This window comes from Leptinotarsa decemlineata, unplaced genomic scaffold (assembly GCF_025532065.1).
Source record: "Leptinotarsa decemlineata unplaced genomic scaffold, Ldec_3_MD MMD2_tig00026340_RagTag_RagTag, whole genome shotgun sequence".
Taxonomy (NCBI): domain Eukaryota; kingdom Metazoa; phylum Arthropoda; class Insecta; order Coleoptera; family Chrysomelidae; genus Leptinotarsa; species Leptinotarsa decemlineata.
The window spans coordinates 1227345-1249728 of record NW_027412694.1 but is presented as its reverse complement, the minus strand read 5'-3'; the positions used below and the strand labels follow the sequence as shown (position 1 = coordinate 1249728).

Genomic DNA, 22384 nt, shown 5'->3' with positions numbered 1-22384 from the left:
GTTTTTTGTTATAAGAGTACACTGTTTTGGCCTGCTGCACACTCATATATATATATATATATATATATATATATATATATATATATATATATATATATATATATATATATATATATATTTTATATATTGCTTTGTTAACGAATTAACAAAAAAACGTGTCACTAATTATAATGGTACACTTTCAAAATTTCACGCAATTCTTAATACTCAAACCTATCCTGTCTGTGAGACCTAATATCGCTTCAATCGGTTCTCCCACTGAAATACTTACCTCTTTCCCTACAGACATAATAATTAAGGCTCATGAATACGATTATGAATATTTTATCAAATCCTTTTTTGATGCTTTCTCTAAATTTGGTAACATTAAACTTCCTGAGAAATTTTGTAATTGCTTCAGATCTATTGATGCAAAATGGGAACGTGTTATTAAATTTTATAGAATTCATGAAGACAATTTCTTTCAACTTTCAATAATACATATTCATCTTTCAGTAGTACAATTCATAAACAAACTTTTGGTAATTCAATGGGAGCTAAGATCAGCCTATATGTTATAGATGACCTGCTAGAATTGGTTTTACAGGTACTTTCCTTTTGTCATTTACATTTTTTTCATAAAAAAAATGTAAATGACAATATTATTCAACTCCCTAAAGATGGAATATCTGAGACTGTTGATATTTCCAACAGTTGTCATCCCTACATATAATTTTTACCATTCTTGGCAGTACCCAAGTTCATTAGAACACCAGAGAATATTCTCCGCATCGCATTGATTGGTATCGTAATCCCTTAAGTTCTAGTAGGTTCCTCAAACCATAAACGTATCATGCAGTGGTATCAATTTTCATTATTTTCCACGAAAAAATCAACTCAAAAGTATAGTGAAAAGAAGTTCACAATTGAAAGAGTATGTAGATGAAGGAAAGCCCTGAATAAATGTGTTGAAAATTGGGATAAGTATCCCAACTCTTTGTTTTTGATTTGTATAAAATATCTTTAACATACAGGTTTCAGTTTACATGAATGTGCATTTCTCCTACCTTACGTGCTCAACTAATTGCCAACGAAAAAAAGGGCCTTTAGTGTATATGAGAAGAAAATTCAAAAATCATAAGCAGGTATAAAAATATTAATACAAATCAACGTGAAACATTGGAAATTAAGTTTCAGAAATTGAACTAGTATCAAAAAATCGGAAGAGCTTGTATTATTCTTGTGAAAAGTGAAAGCACCTTTGAAAATCCCCATCATTCGAAAAAAATATTCATTGAATACCAATATTCATTGAATACGAAATATTCATTTCGTATTCATTGAATACGAAAACAAAATACCGAAAAGTATTTGCACGAATTAAATAAACACAAATTACTTTTCTGAAATCTTAAAATATTCAAAAATATATCCAACGAAAATGGTTTAACTATTCTCAAACTGATGCTCAAAACACACTGGTTGGCAAATATAATTATTAACGTGGTACCAAACCCAATATATGCATCTGTGTTTTGCAGTTTCTATAGCATTGGTGCTGGCTTCTAATTTTGAATTCCGTATAACCAAGGAAATAGGGAAGAAGTAGATAAAAAAGAAAATTTAACCTGACTTTCGAAAATTTATGAAATAGAATTATCTTTGACAAAGAATTATTTCTATTTTGAAATATACATTTAAAATACATTTCCAGTAAGTTACTGAAAATATGTCAGGAGAGCGAAATCCGGGTTGTGAGCTGGGTAAAATCGGAATTAAATATATTTTCATAATATCATATATTTTATATTTCCTTAGATTTGGGATGGCTGAATAGTGTTAACGTTAATTTAACGGCTGTGAATGAACTTGCCAAAAAATTAAGCTCATTTAGAGAATTAAAAGACGAATACCGGGCAGCGTGGATTCTGAAAGCGATGACTTGCATAGACCTAACTACACTTGCAGGAGATGATACTCAAAGTAATGTGTCCAGGTTATGCTTTAAGGTAAATGGTTTGAATTTTTCATGAGGAAAGCCCTGTTGAAATTCCAAGATATTGTTTGTGTTATTTCTGGCATTTATGAGTTTTCACTAGCACGGTTTAATAAGAACTTTTTAAAATCAACCAAACGAAAAGACCAAATCATTCAACTTGTCAGAACCTCTTCTTATTATAAATTCTGCCCATATAAGTACTTCAAATTTCAATGAAAATATTTTTTCTTTGGATGATGTTTCAGGAACCACTTGTTCCTTTTATCGAAAACTCATAAAAAGATTTAAAAAATTGTACACAATTGAAAAAATGTCAAATTAAATATTTTTTTAAATTACATTGAAAATTTTACTTGGTATAAAATTTTCACAGTTCAGATTCCTTTTTCAGGAAAGGTAGCCATGTTTGATTAAAATTGATTGGGTATCATTCCCATTCAAATTTATTCAAGATTTTTCTTCTACTTTTTTTCTAGTTTTTTAGGATGTCATAATAATTTTGCTGAATTTCCAATTCTTCACATGGGCACCATCTTTTGTCAAAATATGCTCATCTAATTTGGATTTCATAATATCTTGATTTTCATATTCTGATTTTCAGATTTTCTTATTCTAAAAGATCTTTAAGTCTCACCAGTATACAGTGTGTTCTAGGTCTCATATTACTAGAGGTGTGATGTACTGAAAATTTTTTAATTTCAATTTGAGATTGTGGGATTGAGCTCTGCTTTGTGAGAAATAAATTTTAAGAATATTTTCTCAATTTTAAGAATATTTTCTGTTATTGAAAAACGAGTTGACCTTGATGGCGAGGCAAAAACCATTTTCTTTTCAGGTAATGTATTCTTTTTGTTCATAATATGTTCCTAAGGGACGGAAGATTTATTTGCTTTGATTTGTTTGGTTGTTACATAAATTCATTGTTTTTACTCACCAATAAGACTCAGAACATAATGCTCTCCCTAAAATACATTTATTCAAAGTACCTTCCAGCATCATGTGTGATAAATGTATGAGTAAATATAATTCATGATTATAAAATGGAAATTTGATCAAATTGGTTAAATCTTCCTGAAATTTTGTATAGATCTATAATTTTTCAATATAAACAACCTTTCTCAGTAACGTTTTGACATATCAAGGAACAAAAAAAATACATCTGAATATTTTGTTAGAGTTAATGAAGACCTTGAATGATTTTTTGAGGTATGAAAAATGTTGAATCTAGAATTGATTTCTTCCATGATTTCAGAAAGACCACAAAAGTAATGTATCACATTTGAAGAAACTGGCAGTGGTTGAAAATTTGATGGATGTTTGTATTTGTAGGTGTTGTGGAAATTGTTGTGGTTGCCTTTTAGACTTTTTTTTTTGGTTTAAACCAAACAATTTAGGTTTCGAGAGAATATTTTCACATAAGTGGCCACTGTTTATTTCTTTTTCTCAGAATCAGTGACATCGACTAATGCGGTCACTATCTTCTTGTTTTGAGTAGTCTAGATGATAAATTTCCAAGCCACATAGAGAGTATCATGACTATTCACTCTCTACCTTGAACTATATAACTTCTGCCGAGAAAAATATCTGGTCGAATTAGGAATCAAACCCATAATCTTGTAGTTCTGGTCTGTGAGAGCAGTGCTGTTTTGAAACCTCTTGATTTTTTTAAAGACTTGTGAGATGAAACAATCAAAATCTTCATAATAATTTACAATATAACTAAGTAACTTATAGGGGCAAAATTGAAATGTCGTAAATCGTTGTGGCTTTTATGTTGAAATAAACTTACATATTCATTACATTATTTGTAAATATATATGTTGAGAAAATGTATTGTCTTTATTCATGAAATGAATAATTTTACCTTATTTTTTTCAAAAACGAATTGGCCCAGTAGGCCCTCTCTCTCTCTGAAGGTCAGATTCATTCAGAAGGTACGCGGTATTATAATTTTTATTAGATGCTTTCAACATATTTTATAAAGTGAAGAATGGACTATCATATAAATTATTTTGGGTTATAGATTGCATTTCTTTTATTTGTTCTTTATGTTCTACATTTTTAGGCAGCCAAGCCCGTAGCTGAAGATCTTCTTGATGAACTAGGTTTTGAATATGATGAAAAGTACCCAATTCACACAGCAGCAGTTTGTGTATATCCGTCTAAAGTTGATGATGCTATTCAAACTCTCAAGAAGATGGGGATGGCTGATAGAATTAAAGTAGCATCAGGTAAAAAACTGTCAATCAAACTAAACCATTGAAAATAGGAATAAACTATCATATATTTATTGAGCAACATTGGAGAATACATTTCATCAACTACACAAACTAAAGATAAGTAATTATGATGTTATTTTTATTATTAAAGTTCTTGAATATATGAATATTTTCTTGCAGTCCAGTAACAAGTTACATCTTTGCATGTGTCACATTTTACAATTACAAACAGTGACAAATAATAAAAGTTCTGGGCAAGTAAAAACTAGAGTTACCTCCAGCCAGTTTGGTATTTATACTAGGCACTAAACACACCAAAACTAAAATAGAGTTTGGAAATAATGGAGAGAAAAATAATTGCACAATGCAAGATATATTATAAACTTGAAAAACATAGAACAAAAAATCTGAATGATAAATGCTTATTTAGGAAATAATTTTTAATAAATCTCACAGTTGCAACTGGTTTTCCAAGTGGTCAGATTCCATTAAAAACACGATTGGAAGAAATTAGATTTGCAGTTGAGAAAGGCGCCACAGAAATAGACATTGTGATAGACAGAAGTTTAGTGCTGGTTAGTAAATGGGAGCAATTGTATCAAGAAATCCAAGTGATGAAGGAGGCTTGTGGGTCTCATGCACATCTGAAGGCTATTTTGGCTACAGGAGAGTTGGGAACTCTGGATAATGTGAGTTGGTTCAATATATGTTCGATTTAGCATTGTAGATAATATGTTGTCAAACTACTCAATAATGAAAATATTTTTTAGGTATACAAAGCATCTCTTGTGGCTATGATGGCTGGCTCAGACTTCATAAAAACTTCAACAGGAAAAGAGTCTGTGAACGCCACTCTTCCATTTGGTATTGTTATGGCCAGAGCTATAAGGGAATACCATGAAAAAATGGGTTACAAGGTGCGTTCAGAATAAATTTGGATTAATTTGGTTTTATTGGGCTTTGTATATCAAAAATTACATAATGGAAATTCAAAGTATTATAATTTATGAGAAACATCAGACCGTACATAACAATTTTGGACTATAACATTTGTTTTAACTGTTACCGGTAACATATGAATAATATGAACAACAATTCATTAACCTTGCAAACCTTCTCAAATAATTTGCAATGAGGGAAATAAATCCGTTCTTTTAGAACATATAAAAAAATCCGCAATTCATATGACAATGCAGTTTGTTTCTGAAAGAATTGTATAAACCACTCCAAAGTTAATAACTTTTCAGAACGTGGTGAATTTATCTTGTAGTACAAATTGAAGAAATACACAAAGTGAAATTGGCCTATTCTGGAAAATGGACATTGTCCATTTTATTTTTATTATTGATAATAGTAATGATATTTTTTTGACATTTATGGTGTTTCTATATATTTCTTGCAGGTGGGATTGAAACCTGCTGGAGGGGTTAGAAGTACTAAAGATGCCTTGAACTGGTTAATATTAATTAAAGAACTATTGGGGAAAGATTGGTTAAATCCTGAATTATTTAGGTTTGGTGCTTCGGGTCTCTTGGGTGATTTGGAGAGTAGTTTATATCAATATGTCACAGGAAAATTTCCTGCAGGATATGAGTTTACAATGTGAAATTTTGGCTTTCATTCTGATTCATTGTTGTCTCAAGATTCAGAGAACAACATTGTTGTCTCAAAATTGGCACAATGGTGTAGTTCATGTTACATTTACAATTTACTTTTTTTTAACACAACTCCTGTTGACATCTTGACTAAAACATTGACTTGAATCATTACTTATTTTAGATATTTTGAACATAAATAATTTTATTCTATAAAGTTACTAGGTTCCTTTATGTTGGACCTATTGTGTGAGATAGTTTTTAGAAGAAATTGCTTTTTTGTTTTAATATTTTACCAATTGTTATCTTGATATAGAGAAATGTTATGAATAAATTGTTTACCATATTGTCCTCCTTTCATAACTGGCAAAATGTTCATAGAGTACAAGTAAGATATTTTGATGTTTTAGATATCAAATTAGTGATTAATAAGTTATTTTTATGCTTGAATGAAAACTACAAATACGATTGAGAAATTTAATTTTCACAAATAAAAGATCATATATTATTGTACTAAAAAACCTACAAAATACAATAACCTTTCCAAGCGAACATAAATAAAAGAATTAAAAAATTATTGAATGAAATGCATTAAAGAAAAACTATGATTTTTTCACTTTTCGACTATGTCTGAAATTCTCCTTTCAAAGTATTCATTGGTTTCAACGCAATATATTAGAATCTAGGACACCCTAGACACTAACAAAAGAGGAGGTTGTAAAGTGTTATGTTTTTATTAATAACTTGTCATATGAATTTGGAAGTGGAGATAAAAAATCATTTAGCTCGTTGTAATTGAGTGTTTCACAATCTGCAGCTTTCATTTAAAAGCTCAAATTCTGACAAGTTACTGGCGACAAGGAGAAACCAAAACATTTTGAAAATGCTGAACACATCGGTAACCATCTTTATATCCAGCAGCTGCAAATTGAATTGCACCTAAGGAACAGTGAAAGAGTTCATTTTAGAGTCTGATAGATGGGATGTTTATGAAGCACAACTCCAGTATTACTTCGAAACAAATCATATTGAAGAATTAGCAACAAAGAAAGCTATTTTATTGTGACATTTTCACCACACAGTTAACAAAACCACAACATCTGTTTCGCTATACAATAGCTTCTTCAGGCGTGTCTATACTAACTAAAATCTATGTGTATATATATATATATATATATATATATACATATAATATATATATATATATATATATATATATATATATACATATAATATATATATATATATATATATATATATATATATATATATATATATATATATATATATATTACAATTTGAGGTACCTGAATTTTTTCTACCTAATTAATATTGAAAATGTGTACCCGAGTTCAAGAATGAACAATTAACTTTAACATACAACAAGAAATTTTACAAGCTCATTTAATAAAATATGTTATGAATGAAATTATTTGAGATTATATATCAGTTAATTACCTGTCTCCACATTTGAAAAAATATTCAATAACGGAAAGTATTCAGTTAATTATCCAAATTCTTAAGTCTATTTCCAATTGTAACATGTCATATTTGAGTTCGAACTCATGTCCATCTGTCAAAAGATAATTTGCAAATGTAGAATTAGTTTTTCCATTCAATATAAATCACTGAATAATATTAAAACCATATCTCTTCCTGATAACACTAAATTAATATCACTTGATATCCAAAATTTATTTCCCAGTATTCCGCCAACTGAAACAATTGAACTGGTGAGCGTCTCTCAGATAAAAACCATGTATTCATGCAGCGAAGGACTGATAATGTCTAGCAGCTAGCAAAGGTCTGATAAGTCCTTTGCTAGCTGAAATGTTCATGGCTAATCTAGAGAATAAAATTCATAATAATCAGTTGATTATCAGTTTCTTGTACTGGTACAGATACGTAGATAGATAGATACATTTATTTCAACAGAGTATTTTATAATAATTCACAGGAGTGGCAGAATAATTTGTCTGAGAAATACGTCAAAAGAAAAATTTTTAAAAATATCAAATATATGTACGTATAAATCTAATGAATGAAACATTCAATACGAATAGCTTCAACTTTTCAAACACGATTACAAACATTTTAAAATATGCGTCATATTGCGCATGATTATTGAAAGTAGAGATAATTTCTATAAATACATAGCGCAATTTTGAATAAAATTTGGTTCATAAATTTCTACTGGCCAGAAAATATTTCATCAGTATTGTAGGGCTCTAGATTACATAAGAATTCTCTTACAGATTTCGGAAATCTGTTAGCAACGACAATATCTTTTGTGTTTTTCGGAAGACTATTATAAAATTTCATTCCAGTATAGATAGTGCTACGTTAATATAGGGATATTGCATGGATGGAATATGAGAAGTCTTTTTGCGTTTTGCGATATATGTCAAAATGGCCTGGATGATGATATATATATATATATATATTGCTGACACAGTAAGTCGTTTATTGATCTTAACTCTTTGAAGCATGGTGGTACACATTATGCACCACATATTCCTAGTCATTTAAGCATGGTGGTCCATGAAATGTACCACATATAAATGAATTTTTCTCGGAGTTGCATAACGGTTTATTTTGTGAACCACAGCGTGTCGATCTTTGTTTACATATAGACTCGATATTTCAAGGCCGAATAAGACACCACCTGACAGTTGAATTATTGTACATCATATTAGTTGTTTTTATGACAGTAGGGTGTGCTGTTGTTGGGCGTTTCCTCTCGTAAACAAAATTCATTTGTTTCTTTATTGTTTTGATGGCATACATCGATAACTGATATACTCAGGTAAAGAATATTGTATGAAATGAAATAAAATACTCGAGATTCTGTTACTGAGAGTCTCATTTGTGAATATTCAATATTCGTACCACCATGCATGTAGGTTATTTCTCTTTTAGCGCCAAAATGGATGATAATGAAGAATTGCCATTCAGATTAGTAGGTTTATCCAGAGCCGAATTGTACAATGAATTATACGCCGATATTCCTTTGGGAAATGAATCAGGAAACGATTCGGATGATATTGGTAGTGATTCTGAGAATGTAAATGAATTTCAGAATATCGAACCACCATTAGAACTTGAGATAGATGATGATTGGGAGGTTGATGATCTACTTCCACTCTCAAATTTTAGAGATGTTCCGGTCGTTCGACAGAAACCAGAATGGAATAAAACTTACAATGTCGCTGTTGCGACCCATTTCTCAGAAGACAGTGGCCCTGTGAATATTTCTGGCATTTCTAGACCCTGTCAACTTTTTGAGTTGTTTTTATCTGATAACATACTTGATGACATCGTTTTCCAAACGAACTTGTATGCAACTCGGACTAGACACGGTCGTATGTTCAAACCTCTGACTATTATTGAACTAAAATGTTTTCTGGGCATGAATTTACTGATGGGGTTGAAAAAATTGCCTAGCTATCGGGACTACTGGTCATCTGTTGCTGACTTTCATGACAGTTTCGTGAGCAATTTGATGACAGTGAATAGATTTGGATGGATTCTCACAAATCTCCATATCAATGATAATGCATTGATGCCATATCGTGGTTCGCCTGATTTCGATAAACTTTATAAAATTCGGCCGTTCCTGTCGTCATTACAAACAAATTTTTTGAAGTACTTTAGACCATCCGAATTCATAGCTATTGATGAGTCTATGATAAAATTCAAAGGCCGTTCCTCACTAAAACAATACCTACCAAAAAAGCCTATCAAACGTGGGTACAAGGTTTGGGTATTGGCAGATAAAAGTGGATATTGTTATAAATTCGAAATCTACACTGGAAAAACAGGAAACTCGTCCGAGAAAGCTCTTGGGGTGAAAGTTGTGACTACATTGTGCAAAGGCCTTGAAAAGAAAGGTCACAAGTTATTCTTCGACAATTATTTCAGCAGTGTTGAGCTTACGGAAGATTTAAAAAAGCTAAAAATATTCGCATGTGCAACTATAAATCCAACAAGAAGAGAGTTACCCGTTTCCCGAATAGATCAGGAATTGAAACAGGGCGACTTTGATCATTATACAAGCAACAATGGCATATATATAGGTCACAAGTTATTCTTCGACAATTATTTCAGCAGTGTTGAGCTTATGGAAGATTTAAAAAAGCTAAAAATATTCGCATGTGCAACTATAAATCCAACAAGAAGAGAGTTACCCGTTTCCCGAATAGATCAGGAATTGAAACAGGGCGACTTTGATCATTATACAAGCAACAATGGCATATATACAGTCAAATGGAAGGATAAACGTTGCGTACATCTGATTTCGAACTATCATCAATCAAATGAAGTGACTAAAGTTAATCGTAAAACAAAAACAGGAGTTATCCAAGAAGTTCCCTGTCCAGCCATTCTATCTGATTACAATGCTCACATGAATTCCGTTGATAAGTTGGATCAACTGAAAAGTTGTTATGAAATCGACAGAAAGTTAAAGAAATGGTGGCATAGGATTTTCTTTCACTTTTTAGATGTATGTATTGTTAACGCATATGTTCTACATAAGCAACTGGATGCTTCTTCCAAATTAAGTATGAAAGATTTCAGACGTGAAGTAATCACTTCATTGATATCACACACAAAAATATGTCAAATATGGTCAGATGCCCTCGAAACCTATACAAATCAGAAAACATAAGCCGTATGTTCCCCCAGAAATAAGACATAGGGAAAATGCCCATATGCCTGTATATGGCTCAAGAAGAAGATGTGCACACTGTAGCACCAGAGAGAAACAGATACATACCAACTGGATGTGCGAAACCTGCAATATCCCATTATGTTTATCTAAATCTAAGAATTGTTTTTCTGATTATCATAATGTATAATCAAGGATAATATTGTACTCGAATCAACTTAATACATAAGGCCTGGTTTTCATGTTTGTTCATCCTAATATCCCTAGTTGCATGGTGGTACATATGACATACCACCTTAGAATAGTTACTTAAACAAAACAAAAAATTCTATAAACGTACCTAGGGTATATTTCATTAATTAGTGTTCAATAATAACGAAAGAAACTGAACGAATTACAGAAATATATATTCTGTGCTGCTAAGGTATATTTCGCAGTGTTCGCTCTGTGCCTCAAAGAGTTAAAGGCTCCTCTGCAGGAATCTCTTGTATTCATATTGAAGACTATTCTGATAATTTTTTTTGACATAGGAAAACTCTATTCAGCTCATGATATGAGCCCCAGATGATTATCCCTAGTCTCATAGCAGAGTAAAAATTCGCATATTATACTGTAACTAGTGCTTCAAGATCAACATTTTTTTTAGAACTCTTCATGGCGTATGTTAGGTGGGATAGTTAATGGCAAAGGTTGTCTAACTGACTAGCCCAACTTAAAGTGTCATCAATGTATATGCCTAGAAACTTCACTGAAGTATTGCAAATGATTTTTTTGATTGTGCATAATTATATTTTGTGGCGTTTCTATACTGTTATTGATTTTGAACATGATGCAATTGGTTTTTCCATCGTTTAGAATTGACTTATTCTCCAAAAAATAATCTTTGAATTGGTCTATTATTTTGTTACCCTTCTTTATAATATCAGGTAAGTTCACACCTGTTAATAGAAGGTTGGTATCCTCAGCATAATTGATCATGTGAGCAGTGTTTATGTCTGCTATAACCTCATTAATATCGTTGATAAATATCATAAATAAAATATTGGACAGAGAATGTTACCCTGTGGGACACCCATAGACACATCCAGAGCATCCGATCTTGCCGTTTTGTCTTTTTGATTGAGTTTTTCTATTTGTTTTATGTTTTTGTCATAAGATTTTCCACAAATTCCATATTTATAGTTTCCATAATAAAATGTCATGATCTATGCAATCGAAGGCTTTAGATAAATCCATGAAAACTCCACATGATAGATCTCCTTTGTCCAATGCTCCTAGGACTCCATTGCTGAAATACATCAAAGTAGTTTCAATTGACTTATTTTTTAGATAGCTATGCTGGTTATTAGAAAACATTTTGAAGTTTGTAAAAGATTTTACTAATCGATTGGCCATTGCTGTTTCAAAAATTTTTGATATACATGTTAAAAGACTGATTGGCCTGAAGTTGGAAATGTCCTACCTATTCCCTTTTTAGTAAAGTGGTTTCACTATCGCTATCTTCAGTTCATCTGGAAAAACTCCTTCCTCAAATGATTTATTAATCAGGAAGGTCAGAATACATACAATCTCATCAGCACAGCTTTTCAGTATGTGTATGGGTACTTCATCAATACCCATGCTTCTCTTGTTCTTCATTTTGTTTTTTATTGAGAGTATCTCATATTCTGTGACAGGGTTCAAGAACAGTGTTACTGCAAAAGGCTATTGACCTTTCAAAGCCACTCACCTTACCAATATCCTTCTGTGTTGACAAGAATTTAGGAGCAGATTCGATGAAGTATTTGTTGAAGCTATTGGCTACCTTGCATGAATAATCGTGTTCAAATTGTACGATTTGGGATGCACCTGTCACTTCTCTAATAATTTTCCACATCGTTTCGGATTTATTATCCGATTATTTCTATAATAGTCATATTTTGCAGATTCCAAGTGATTGATGTAATTCCTCTTTATCTCCTTATATGCATTTTTAAAATCAGGATCAATTGTAGAAATGGATTGGTAAAAAACAAGTTGGTTTTTCATTTGTGTAATCTCAGGTGAATTTAAATCTTTATTTTCAATACGTTTCTGGTTATAATGTGTTTTTGGAAAGTGTAGATCAAAGTGAAAATTGAAAGTTTTACTGAAATTTGAGAAAGCTTTTGTATTTTTCGCACTGTATACATTTGTCTAGTTCTCGGACTTTAGGTTTGTGCAAGTTTCACTTATTGATTTGGAATCATAATATCGTCTCTGAACTTTTGATATTGATTGGGTTTTGTTTAAGTCATATAACACTTGCCCTGAGTGATCAGATATACCTGTTTCAATAACTATCCCCTTTTTATCACCTTCGAGATTCGCAATTACGTTATCTAGGCAGGAACTGGAATGGGGATAACCCTTGTTGGTTTGTTGATGGTTAAAATGGAATTATAAGTAGATAACAGATTTCTGAAGTCTTTACAGGTATTGCTTGTAAGAGAAAGAGTAGTCCATGTTAAAATCACCTGCTATAAAGTAAATACAGTTTTTTTCATAAAAGATATCTAACATGTTCTGAAATTTAGTTATAAACAATTTAACGTCACTCGATGGGGACCTGTAAATGCAAACTACATGGAACTTTTGTTTCACCAATTTTGCAGGCTTCACTGGAGCACTCAAAAACATAGTTTTCAGTTAAGACGTTCACTTCGTCGATGGGACTGCTAACGATCTCTTTGGATACATATACAGCTGAGCCTCGACGACAATAGCTAGACACTTGAATAAGATCATTAAAGTTGTAATTAGGCATTCCAACGATGTGTCAAATAAATTCAAAATGGCGCTTGTAGGGCATACACTGATTGTTTACGTTTAAAAATTTATGATATATAGCAGTAACAATTATAATAGTGTTTACAAGGTATTTTCAATATAATGCCTATAACTTGCATTGTAGTGGGTTGTGGAAGTCGTGGAATGCAAGATCGAGTGAGTTTTTACAGTATCCCCATATCACGAATTCTCCGCACTATCCTCATATAAATGAGTTGTCAAGAAAGCGACGAGAAATGTGGTTAGCTGCCATAAAAAGGCAAGATCTAACGGAGTCCATTCTAAGAAATCAGAGAGTTTGTAGCAGACATTTCATGCAAGGTATTTTTTTACTCTCGTCCTTTTAAATGAAGTAGCCTCACTGTATTAGGTGGCAAAATGATATATAGCAAATATGAAGTACATCGAGCAATGTATTATTCAGGCAAGTAAGATTTGTATGTTTTATTTTTCAGGAAAACCAAGTGCTTTAGATGATAAGGATAACCCCGATTGGGTTCCCTCCCAAAACATGGGCCATCTCTCAAGCCTTTATCAAAAGGAAACATGACATGGACAGAAAACAGAGAGTCGATAAAAGACAAAAACTGGTAAGATATTAATTAAAAACATTAATGATGGTAAAAATGTTGTGATATCAAATTTTAAAACCCAAACTTTTTCCAGATACACAAACACGACTCTGCAAATCCTGTTATGGAGAAGGAGCCAAATGATGAGGACCCCCACCGATGGTTGCGATGGTTTAGCCTCGCAAACAGATTTAACAATGGAAGCACTTGATATAAAATTCGAACAGTTGCAGTTTGCCTCTGAAAAAATTGAAAATTTGAAGTGCAAGATTGAACATTCTCCTCTTGGACTAATTAGTGATACTGTAAAATGGACCTATTACACAGGATTTGAGTATGACATTGTCAACCAAATCATATTTGTGGAAGTGAAACCATTTATTCCCACTACATCAACAACGTTTCTCAGCCCTTTCAATCGATTGTTACTTACTCTTGTAAAGGTGCGACTGCACTTACAGTGTCACAATTTAGCTTACCGTTTTGGAATTGCTCCAACAACAGCATCAACATACTTTTACAATATTATACATATTCTGTATCAAAAACTAAAATCATTAATAATTTGGCCTACACGTTCAGTAAACCGTAAAAATATTCCATCATATTTTACAGAGGCATTTCAGGATAAGACCACTATTATTGTTGACTGTTTTGAAATTTTTATAGAGAAACCTAATATGTATCTTACTCAGCAACAGTGCTGCTCAAATTATAAACATCATACTACAGTAAAATTTTTAATTGGCATTACCCCTCAAGGAACTATTAGTTATATAAGTGAGGCTTGGGGTGGACGAACTTCAGACAGACAAATGGTGGAGTTAAGTGATTTTTGCAGTCATATTAAACCTGGTGATATTCTTTTAGCTGATAGAGGATTTTTGATTTCTGAAAGTTTAGGTATTCTGGGGGCGAAACTAGTAATTCCAGCTTTCACTAAAGGGCAAAGTCAACTACATCCAATTCAAATTGAAGAAACACGCAATATAGCTCATGTCAGAATTCACATTGAAAAAATAATTGGACTGGTGAAAAATAAATTCAGAATATTCAAAGGACCTATTCCAATAAGCATGGTGAAAAAAGGGGAGGATGGCACTAATATCTGGGATGAAATTGTGACAGTCTGTAGTGCATTACTTAATTTATCTCCACCAATTATTCCACTTTGAAAAAACGCGAAGGCATACTTCTGAGGGCAGTGTTGGGCACAATTAAATTGTTTGAACAATTAACAATTAAATTTTCATTTTTAATGGTAACTGACAGTTAAATAAGTTAACTGTAGTTGTGGGCTTGTATAAATGATTAGGTACAACTAATCAATTGTTAATCTTCCTTACAATTAAAAATTAATTAATTGTAATCATTTATACAAACCTACAATTACAATTGCTTAATTGCAATCATTTATTAGTTTTAATACTGTTACAATTAACAATTGATTTTTATAGTTTGTAATTGCATTAATTTGACAGTAAGAGAGGGTTACTATTACTTCAGATAAGATACCAAGTCTCATATTTTATTTAAATAATTTTATTTTTTTTCTAGTTTATCTTCTAATGTAGATAGTAAATTTTGTGAACTCTTTGTTATGTAGTTAAAATTAAAAACAAAAACCCTATTTGTAAATGACAAGTAGTATAGTAGTACTTTATATGTTTAAGTTACCCTAATGTACAATACTCAATAAAATTGAATAAATTATGTAAGTATAAAATGTAAAAAAATGTGTAAATAGAAATAAATAATAAAATAAATTTCTTAATGCCTAGAAAAGGTAAAAAAATCAAACTGAACCCTCTTCAACTATTTGTAGCTACCCCTCTAGATGATCACAATGTTTTTTAGTACAGAGGTGGTTTAGTATCTCATCAAACAACCACTTGTCCTCTCTATAATACTATAAACTTTTAATGAACCTTAAAGCTGTGGACATGGAATGAAAATAAATAAAAATCAAATATTGTAATGTTATTGAAAAGTTTTTTATTGTTTATTTTCCATTTCTTCACAATTACTACAATACCAAACGTTGTTCGGTAAAACTACCAAACCAATACATTTAAAATGGAACCACTGATTTTCACACAGATAATTTTCGCACCTAATCATTGGTGTACTATCATCAACTCCCTTACATATACACCAGTGGGCTAGTCTGACAGTTCCCTCTTTCTTTGTGAAGTATCTGCCTAAAAGTTCTGGCATAATCACTTCTGAATGAAATTGAAGAGCAATTTCTCTATTTTTGTTCCAAAAATCCAAATCCCGGAGAATACGTTCTTGGAAGAAAATATTTGGAGACCAAATGACAAAGTCACAATAGAATCTATTCTATTGTGATCTGGTCTACCAGATACAAACATTTGTATCTGTACTTGATAATAATAAGAATGGCTTCGGTTCAAAGTCACATTATCATTTTCCAAAGTTAAACAAGAATTTTTACACTTCACATATTCACGTATATCTTGTATATCATTTACAGAGAGCAGACATGGACATTTAATTTCCAAGCAACCACCCAGACAACATTCACGAAATACTATTCTATCTGGCGATGCACCCAGTTGAGGCCACTTTGGATTTAGCATCAACCCTACATCATTTATAATAAAGGATATATGATTTTCTTCCATACATTCCTTATATTTTTTGACAGCAATTTTTTCATGGTTTAAACCCCCAAGTAGTAGCTTCAGACTAAACAATATTTTAATTGGATAACATATGCTTTCAACTAGTGAGTGAGAAGGTGACTCTTTATTTGTTCTACAAACGGATTTAAATTTTGAAGCTGTTATTCTTCCAACCCTATGTAATTACTAATTATTAGTAGCATGTTGTTTCCTAGTGATTTTCTCAATTTCGTTGCACTGTTCTTGTTTTAAACATAAATTAATAGATTTTGATATTTGCATCAATTCAATATATGTTTTGAATTTGTAATTTTGTTGGTATATATCCAATGAAAATGCAAGCTTCATATTTACAGTCCCAGAAATTTTACTGGCAAATGGCTCAACAATCCTCATTAAACTTTCAATTTTGCCAATAGTCTCAATCCTTGTAAGTAAATTGACAATATCGAATTCAGTCATCTGTGTCACTGCTGTCTTTTGCATTGTTGAAGGTACTGCAATTTGTCCAAAGTCCATTTTGCTTAGAGGCTCAATTGGCACTACCGTAGATAAACATGGAATAGACCACAAGGCACCAAAATCAGTACAAGAAGATGAATTCTTTTTTTGATATGCATATTCAGCAGCAAACAGTATGGCACCAACATGACTACAAACTTCACTGGCACCTGCCACACAAGTACAGTTCGCTGTAGCTATTGACCCGTCCTTAGTTACAATGCACCAAACATCAAGAGGTTTTGCATTTGCTCTCTGGGAATGCTTTACCTGAAAGAAAATCATTCATTTACTATTGTATAAAAATTTAGCAGACAATGGTAGTTGTGAAAATACATGTTTTATAATCTTATAAACATACTTAGTGAAAGTAATAATAGTGTACAGGAGGTGAATAATTTGTTTGACTTTGTCGAAAATTTCGATCTACTTAAAGAATGGATTGAAACTGTTTCTGTCATAGTTTAATTAGAACATTTAAGAAAGACCGGTATATTTTCAATCCTCTTTTCGAGCCAATTAAAACTATCAAAATAAATGTAATCTATTACACTCTTTTTTTTTTGGTGACATATGAATGCCATTTTGAATCATTTCGTTATTAGAGAGCCTTTAATGCGCACTGAGTTCTTAAAATAAACTTACCTTTCCAACCAATACGTAGAAATCATTTATAACTTTCATCCTAGCTTTCAAAACAAATCCAGAGGTAAAATACTTATGAGCTTCAAGACTCTTGAAGGCTTTCATTTATTCATTGGTATAAAAACTATGTGTCAACACTAAATATGTGACAATATCCATGTTCGTTACTGGTGGAATGCCATTCAGAGAATAATCCAAATCATCACTTGTGAGTGTGAAAGGATCCACATCTTGAATTAGTTTCAACTTCATCTTATACCTATAAAAAAATGCCATGTTCAAATATTGTTAACTGAATACAAGTTGTGAATAAAACCAGGTAAATAATCGAAAACAATGAAACAGCTCATCAAACCTGCCTCTCTCCAACATCTCGTTTTTCCAATAATAGCTTCTTCATATAATCACTCTGCATTATTAAATGAATGTGTGGACAATCAAAAATAACTCGACAACACCTCAAAATATAAATAATTTACGAACATACACATAAACTAGCAAAAACACAACTGAAACAACCATAAGCTGTTATGGATAAAGCAGATGTGCCCTACAGGCGCCATCTTGGTCACGTGGTTTGGAATGCTGTGATTGCCAGTGTTATGTAATGCACACCACTTGAAATTTCAGATCTTCAATGATATTATGCATTATGTTTATGCTTTTTCCTAAAGACTGAATATTTTGATGCACTATAATTTTTTTTTACCTGGGGATATTTTGTGTCTGATTTTTTTCTAAAAAAGTAACAGGCTGGTTTGGATTTCTGTTTTTTTATTTTGGTTCTCAAGAAGATAATTGCCTCTCCTGAAGTTGAATCGCTCAAAACCTATATTTTTTGGCCAGAAACTGGGATCATATACCTTCTCCTTCAGACTCTGTGAAACACCTATCATAAATGATTGGTTATCACACCTTGTAATTAATGTCCGTAGTTTTTTAAATTTGATTACATGGTTTTCTGGTAATTGTTCTGTTTGTGCTTCTATATGTTTTCATATATTTTCTTCCTTTATATTATCGGATACTTCGGTTATGAATAACCATATCTGTTTGTGCTTATCATCATGCCCATGCAAATTCTATCACCTTCACCACTGCCGATATTTATTTTATTTTTATTTTTTCAACTCCTATGTGTCACCTCTTGAAAACCTTCATTGCTCTTATTATCATCATTTAAATGAATATCTGTTATAAAACTTCTTTGTTCATTTTCTAGAGCATTTCTTTGATTTTCAGTTTGTGGCTTATTTTCAATTTTAAATTCGTTGATTGTGACACCCTTTATGTTGTGATCTCTCACAATGTCTAATTGTGGCGCAACTAGTCAGAAGTGCACTAACCCGCATCTTCGGTAATAATATTTGGATTGTCATGTATAGCATGTTAAATGGAAGGGATTGGAATGCAGAACTCATCAACAAAGAAAAAAACAAAGATGGCGCAATATGTCAAAAGTGCACTAACCCGCATCTTCGTTAATAATAGCCGGATCGTCACGTACAGCACATCAAAATAAAAGTGGAAACGAACGCAGAATGTATCAGAGAAAATACAAAGATGGTCAAACATGTCAGAAGGGTACAAAGCCACAACTTTGTTAATGATAGTTGAATCTCAACGTGCAGCACATCAAATTAAATGAAAAGAAATGCAGAATTCATCGACAAAGAAAAAATCAAAGATGATGCCATGTTGGTTTCTTCGCTAATAATAGTCGCATCATCACATGAAAAGGAAAAGAAAGCTGAATTCATTCGTCGGCATGGTAGACGTTGTCATTAGCCTCAACACCAACGTGGAATATTGAAAGTAATTGCGAATGGTTGATATTTATTGCGGTTACTTTGTCGGGAACGAGATTGACTCATTCATTATACTTGGCCGCATTTTTTGATTTCCATAGAATTTTAGGGAAATTGTAAAGTCATTATCACGTTGAAAGTAGGGAAATATCTTTATATTTGGAGATGAATTGATGTTTCAGATGAAGGTGTGTGTATGTGTGTGTGTAAGAGTGAGAGACACGTGAAATAATCGACGCAAAGGGAGATGGAGCTGGTATCGAAGTTATACGTTGCTAGCGCGGTTTTGGTGTTGTCGGTTGTAAAATAAATCGTTTATGAGGCAATTTAGCGTTGCCGGTTTCAAAATTAGGCGTAAACGGTTAGGAATACGACTCGATAAAAATTATAAGGTAATGACTAGGAGGGCTCTTACGTTTAAAGTGCGTTACAATATGTCAGAAAGACATTATGTCGTACGTTTGTTAACCATTTCAAAATACGTTGTTTTGCGTAAGTTTCGACCGTTTTGCGTGTGTTTATACGTTATCGTTTCGTCGTCATTGTCGTAGCCGTTTTCGTGTTTGAATAATTGTACATCATCATTTTAGTCAGTTACATTCAATATGAGATTGGAAGGAAAACGATGTTCCGTACGTCGTTGGCAAACAAAAATTAGTAATATAATGGAATTCAGAGAATACAGACGTAGAGGAATTTGAGAGACGTGTCCAAGAATTGAGTAAAGATATTCAATTATATGAGGAGAAGAAAAATGTTTTGAAGCAGTTGAATAATTTAGACATTCAAGGCAAATTGTTCAATCGAAATTTAACTCATATGAGAAGAATTCAGCCTCAGAGTGTAGAATATGTCGTCACCGATGCTGTTTCGTATGTAAACGTACCGAATGTGGGTGAAACTTCAAGGAAATATACGTGAAGGCTAGTGATTATAGATGTAAACAATGGAAATCGATTCGTTCGACATCAGTCAATGAGGGTCAGTTAGCAGTATTTGACCAGGTGCAATTCCAAAGAATACACCATTCAAATATGAATTGAAGTTGATATTTCATATCAAACCCTATAAACGTCAAATTTCATTTGACGTTTATAGAGTTATCATAGTATCTACGATATCAGCATGTATTTTGATCAGATTTGTATAACAATTATGAAATTCAGTAAATAAAATGGATATTTTGGTTGAGTAAATATTTTGTTTTATTTCAAGTTGGTAAAAATATATAATACAGGCATGCAGAATTATTGCTATCACTTATCGATAAAGCCAAACACGTGGGTTTATAACAATTTGGTATTGAGTTGAGGTGAGCTAGACAGCAAATATGCAAACCGTAACGGATCACATATTCATTACGACCTACTCTATTCATATCCAAGGTGACATGTAACAATGCCAATACTGAATAGGCATCTGGCAATATACCTCAAAACGATTAAATAAAGACTTTTTAATTTACTTTCTTTCGTTTCAGAATATTTTTATTTCTCGTTGATCAATGTCAATGCTGAATCAGCATCTAGAGATACGTAGTTCTCAAAGCGACGAAACAAAGGCTCTTTGTTTCATTTCATAATATGTCATCACTTATTTTCCTATAAATACCTCCTGCGAGGTGAAATAAGTTAGTTATATCAGTTGAAAGTGATACCAGTGACAAGTGCAACGATTTTATCTGAAAGTGTTTGTCATGCCCACTTTATGAGTTTTCATTGGACGATTTTTTATACGTTTTTGACTTTTTCTCAGATTAATTTATTCAAATTTAATTCAAAAGTGGTGTGAGTTGTTGTTGAACTACCATTAAATTTTCAAAATTTTTCACAAATTGATTTACTTGAGTGTGTTTTTATGTATACTTTTTGAGGGTTATCGTGTTTTTCAATTAATTTGTAATACAAAATGGTTTAGAGGTAATTACGTATTCCCCAAGCCAACCCCTGACTACTTTTTTTATCCTACATACATCAGAAGATAAGAATGACAATTTCATGAAACTCAATCTTTAATAATGAATAAAAGATGAGAACCGGTAATTGCTGATATCCGTTTTCCTCGAATACTATCTCTTACAGTGAATAATTGTATCGTACAATTATGTTTCATTAGATGGCAGCCTCATAACCGGGAAATGTGAATTTTACTCGAGAATCATCCAAGCTTTGAATCTCAAAAGCTTCCAGAACCATCTCAACACTCCACAGAACGAGTTTCAAATCTCTGCAGCATCCAAAACCGACTCGTCGCACCAAGAATTTTATTTGTGAACAAAATATTGGTAAGTAATGTCAATAAATAAAATTCAAATGATTGATTTTCCAAAAACCAAGTCGGTAATTGATGAAAACCTTTTAGTCATCAGAGATAATTATTCAGAGTATATTGCCAAACAGGCTATACAATTTATTAATAAACATATAAGGAAATGCGTTTTAGCTATGGAAAAAAATTAAATTTTCGGTTGTGGAAAAAAACAATTACAAAAATTGGGCAATTGAAACTGTTTACACTGATTATCAAACTGAAGAATAATAAACATATAGGCTCAGGTTTGAAGCGATGAAGTTCCAGGGTAAAATGGCGAAATGTTAAAAATGTTTTCAATCGTAGATTAACAACGGGGGTAAACATCAAATTAACTCATAAATATTCTAAAAAGTTTTTAGGCGATGCTTTTTCATTATTCAAACGTGAGATTTTCAAAATTTTAAAACAAATGTCATGCCTCAAAGTTAATTTTACATTTTCAGAGGATTTTATTAAAAAATCGAATGATGGGGAAATTGTTGATCGCAAATATTTCAGTACGCCAAATAAAGTTATCGATTCAGGTACGGACTTGGCTGCTTAGCACAATGAAAACGCTGTGGATGGACATTAAATAACACAAGAAATCGCAAGAAAGCAGGTATGCATTAATGTATAAAACGATGAC

General features: G+C 32.0%; 1 protein-coding gene and 2 long non-coding RNA genes across 4 annotated transcripts; 2 read left to right on the top strand and 1 right to left on the bottom strand.

Moving 5' to 3' along the window:
* The first annotated feature begins 1581 nt into the window (after positions 1-1581).
* Positions 1582-6138, top strand: Dera (Deoxyribose-phosphate aldolase). Of its 2 annotated transcripts, XM_023169919.2 has the most exons (6): positions 1582-1742; positions 1798-1988; positions 4044-4209; positions 4654-4886; positions 4968-5114; positions 5600-6138. In XM_023169919.2, the coding sequence occupies exons 1-6, from the start codon at positions 1709-1711 to the stop codon at positions 5801-5803; spliced, it is 975 nt and encodes a 324-aa protein (XP_023025687.2). In that variant the 5' UTR covers positions 1582-1708; the 3' UTR covers positions 5804-6138. The 2 variants fall into 2 exon arrangements, with proteins under 2 accessions (XP_023025687.2, XP_074039831.1); XM_074183730.1 differs by lacking the exons at positions 1582-1742; positions 1798-1988 and adding an exon at positions 2702-2813.
* Positions 6139-9874: 3736 nt separating this feature from the next.
* On the top strand, positions 9875-15729 carry LOC141485968 (uncharacterized). Its single transcript, XR_012467567.1, has 3 exons — positions 9875-13590; positions 13725-13859; positions 13936-15729. It is a non-coding gene; the product is annotated as an uncharacterized lncRNA (long non-coding RNA).
* An 84-nt stretch (positions 15730-15813) lies between these two features.
* Positions 15814-18207, bottom strand: LOC111513692 (uncharacterized). The gene is made up of 3 exons (XR_012467566.1): positions 17995-18207; positions 17636-17894; positions 15814-17260 (listed from the first exon to the last, which is right to left on the bottom strand). It is a non-coding gene; the product is annotated as an uncharacterized lncRNA (long non-coding RNA).
* Positions 18208-22384: the final 4177 nt, after the last annotated feature.